The sequence below is a fragment of the Quercus lobata genome, chromosome 8 (genome assembly GCF_001633185.2).
Source record: "Quercus lobata isolate SW786 chromosome 8, ValleyOak3.0 Primary Assembly, whole genome shotgun sequence".
Taxonomy (NCBI): domain Eukaryota; kingdom Viridiplantae; phylum Streptophyta; class Magnoliopsida; order Fagales; family Fagaceae; genus Quercus; species Quercus lobata.
The window spans coordinates 61493008-61497383 of record NC_044911.1 but is presented as its reverse complement, the minus strand read 5'-3'; the positions used below and the strand labels follow the sequence as shown (position 1 = coordinate 61497383).

General features: G+C 35.8%; 1 protein-coding gene across 1 annotated transcript; it reads left to right on the top strand.

The window, feature by feature from the left end:
- Positions 1-1693: 1693 nt before the first annotated feature.
- Positions 1694-3871, top strand: LOC115958067 (eukaryotic translation initiation factor 3 subunit G-like). Its single transcript, XM_031076430.1, has 2 exons — positions 1694-2110; positions 3290-3871. The coding sequence occupies exons 1-2, from the start codon at positions 1732-1734 to the stop codon at positions 3772-3774; spliced, it is 864 nt and encodes a 287-aa protein (XP_030932290.1). The 5' UTR covers positions 1694-1731; the 3' UTR covers positions 3775-3871.
- The last annotated feature ends 505 nt before the right edge of the window (positions 3872-4376 follow it).

Here is a 4376-nt window from a genome sequence, read left to right as displayed (position 1 = left end):
GCTTTAGGGATTAGATCAAGAAACATGAGATCTAAATTTTTATTTTAAAAAAAAAAAAATTAAAAGTAATGATTGTGTATGTCAAATAATCATTAGAATCATCCTTTATAATATTTTTATTATTGAACCAAATAAATATAAGTTTAATATAAATTTTTCATTGTCACCCTGTATAAGATAACTTAATCAAACCCATTACATAGAAGTAGATAACTCATAGACCCACATACAAATAAGCTTATAATCCACAAGCATTTGACTATGAAATTGAATTATCCAAATTATCAAAAAATAAAAATCCCAACCCCACAAAAGATTTAACTCTAAATCAAAGGGTTTTCTTTCTTGATAAATGGAGCATTTCCAAAAAAAAAAGTTCACTATTATAGGGAAAAATAAATATCGAATGGAGCATTTCTTGATAAATGGGCTCCGCCCAAAGGCGTGGATATAGATGGAGCGGCCTAGGAAAATAAAAGACAACTCCCTAGGATAGAATCCCTTGGATACTCGGGCTAACTCCCACTACTGAGGTCTACTGCCAAGGTAACAAGCGGAACCTTTACCGTAACAAATACTAAAGGAACCTTTGATGACTAGTTCCCTTCTGTACTGAAGTGACACCCTCTATCAAACTCACCCCAGGAAACACCAAGAAGAGATAAGGACCACTGGAGCAGTCAACTCCACATTAATGAGGTGTTTCCACCTAATCTCTGCCACATTAAATGTTGATTGACTGGCTTGAACAGTGAAAACACCCCTAAAGTCCTATTTCATGGTGAAAGAGTGGCAAAACAGACGAATGATGGGACAAGTATCCCCCCAAATCCAACTAGGAACAGGCCAGCTATCGAGAGAGGGAAGAAAAAAATGCCTATAAAAGGAGGAGAGGTGCAACAGGAAGAGGGGTTCATAAAAATTTAGGAAGAAACCTTAGAGAAGGGAGAGAGAGAGAGAGAGAGAGATGTAATAGATCAATATTTCTAAGAGTATTTAGTCTTTAATTTCTACCCCTTGTACCTTGGGAATCCTATTTCTATATCAATAAAAGTCTTTCTGGGTTCTTATTATCTTTCAATCTACTATTTAGAACCCCTATTGTGGAATTTTTACTCTTTCTTTTATAAATTAATTATGCGAGTTATTTTCCCTTGTCACTATCTTCACAGCAGTAGTTGTTTTTGAAGCCCACAAGTACAATAAACTAAAACAAGAGGAATTTCATGTAGAAGTGAAAAACCAAAATACAAACATGAAAGAATAAAGAAACATTGTTAAAATCAAGATCCTATGTTAAATTGGTGGAGTGGTTTTATGATTCCATCGAGAATTGTAATATCATACTTTTCATTTAATTTTTTTTTTAACAGTAAAATGATAAACAAACTTATATACATCTAAATCTTGAAAATTAAAATTACCCTCAACGTTAAGGGTTTAGATTTTTTTTTTTAAAATATTATATTTATAAATCTTTGTGGCTTAGAAAAAACGAATAAAACAAATTTATCTTTTTAGTTCGTTGGGTCAGGAATTACATTATAGAAAAGAGCCCAACTCAAATTAAAACTTTAGAAGAGTAACTTACCCAGCCCAAATGAGCAAATCCGAAACTAAAACGCCACCGACTCTCTATGTCGGTTCGTATGTGATATAAAACAGTTCGAAACCATACAGACGTTACAGAGTAACAACAACAAACACATACTCAAATCACAGAGCGAAACCATGGCGATAGACAAATTAAGTAACGATCCGAACCCGAACCAGAATCCGAAGCCGAAGCAGAAAAAGTTCCAGTGGTGCGAGCTAGTTGATGAGGACAATGGGAAGGACTTGGATTTTCTGTTGCCGCCTCGGCAAGTGATTGGGCCGGACGAGAGGGGAGTGAAGAAGGTGGTCGAGTACAAGTTCGACGACGAAGGGAACGAGGTGAAGAAAACGACGACGACCCGAGTCCAAAAGTTGGCGAAGACCCAGTTGAGCAAACGAGCCATGGAGCGCAGGGCCTGGCCCAAGTTCGGCGACGCCGTCCATGACGACGTTGGTGCTCGTCTCACCATGGTCTCCACTGAGGACATCTTTCTTGAACGCCCTAGGCCTCATGGTTCGTCTTCTCTCTCTGTGTGTGTTTAATTTCTATGTGTGGGTCTGGTTTCGATTTCTTTAATATTTTGAGTCTATTTTTCTAGAGTGTTTTGGGTTCTAGAACTGTGAAAGAATTGAACTAAACTAGGCTTAATGGTTGAATTATAAGTATTTTATGCTAAGAAAGTACGAACACTTCACTTCATTTAAAGTGCTTTACTCATATGATCATATCATATAATTGTTCAAAAATTACTTTACAAATTGCTTATGCCGCCATGTCGTACTCATACCGTGTCTATGTATGTTCTTCCTAATTTTATGGAGCTTTTGTTTCCTTAAATTAAGCTGAATGTACAAGCTTTAGAATTTTTCAATTTTTTAAAATTCTATTGAAATAGTAGTACTTACAAAAAGTGAGCTTTAAAAAGCTATAATTTGAAAACTGCTGAAACAAATAAACCCTTTACGCATTGACTTGTAATGTGGTTATGAAAATTTAGTATTGGCGGTTATGCAAACCTAGGAAACCAGACTACTTACTCGCATTCTGTGGTTAGTGGGTCTTTTACATGGATTGTACATTGTTGAGGCCTCACCGATTTCGGTTCCTAACTCACGGATTTCAGGATTTGATAATTTTTTTTCTTTCAATGTGCTCTCTTATTTTGTGTATGCCTCAGTTTGGTTCATCCAAGTGAACTGAAACTATTACCTGCTTTGCATCTTTCCTTTTGTGTTTATAATAGAATGTTAACATTGTAGAATATGGAAGCTAATTTTCTGTTCTCATGAATCTGGTTAGTTTTTTTTTTTTTGAAATTATGAATCTGGTTAGTTGGTAGTTGTCTATGTGAATTCTTAATTCCCGTCATAATAGATTTCACACTGTTGCATTTACATGTGAATAAAAAAATCACAAAAAAAAAAAATATGTGTGTGTACCTGGTATCATTGTAATTAAGGCATAGGTATTTCACAGCCCAATGATGTGGTATAGAAATTTTGATGAATAACTGCCATGACATTGTGGTATATTGGAAACAATTCATAGCCTCTACTTACAGAAATCTCAAGCCTCCTTTGTGGCATACAAAATGTAAATTACTTGGAAAATAGGAATCTTATGTGCTTTCGGTTGATAATTTTCTTTTAGGGAAACTCTTACGTTTAAGTTTCAATTTGGACTTGCCAACAGGTAGCAAACCAGAAGAAACCGAGGTAGCAGGAAACTTAGGTAACGCAGGTGCCGTTCTCATGGTATGCAGGATTTGTAATACGAAAGGTGTTCACTGGACAGCAAAGTGCCCTGCCCAGTATCTTGCCCATCACACTGATGATCCTAGAGCCAACGAGGGAGCTTATGTGCCTCCAAGCATGAGACGAGGCGCTGAAAGAGCCGGTGGATCAGATATGAGGCACCGGAGTGATGAAAATTCAGTTCGGGTCACCAATTTATCAGAGGATACTAGAGAGCCTGACTTGCTTGAACTATTCCAAACATTTGGCCATGTTACTCGTGCGTATGTTGCTATTGATCAAAAGACGGGCATGAGCAGAGGCTTTGGTTTTGTCAATTTTGTAAACAGAGAAGATGCTGAGAGAGCAATCAACAAGCTCAATGGGTATGGTTATGATAACCTCATCCTTCGAGTTGAATGGGCTACACCCAGATCAAATTAGAATATTTTTTTTCTGAGGAAGTTAGCCTTCACAGAAATTTTGTAGAGTTTCTGTCAAATTTTGCTAGTAGGGGTGGTTCTAGATTTTCGTTTTTCTGTCCTGGAGTCTCTTTGTTATATTACCTCTTGGGTTAATTTTTTGAGTTAAATTCATCATTTGGTAGCTTAATATAAATTCTTTCGTTGTGGGGTTTCTAAATTTTATCTACATTAATTGCATTGTAAATCATATATTTTGATCTTTACAAACCCTGTATCTCGGGTAGCTTTGGGATATCGGTTGGCTTCCGCTTGAGTTGAAAATTTGCGTACCAAGGGATGGTAATATTTGACATGACTTGCAAACATAATATGGTTTTTTGCAGGTTAATATTTAGGGTAAATGGGTATTGTGAAAAACGGGTTGACACATTTTAACATGATTAATAAATTGGTCAAATCCCATTGATTTTCTTAATCTACAATAAATAATAAATAAAAATAAAATAAAAAAACCCAATCAATATCAATATATATATATATATATATCATATACTATATATAATAGCAGAAGCCTTTAAGGAGGTGCTGCCACATTAGGAAAAATGACCGCTTAAAATTCTG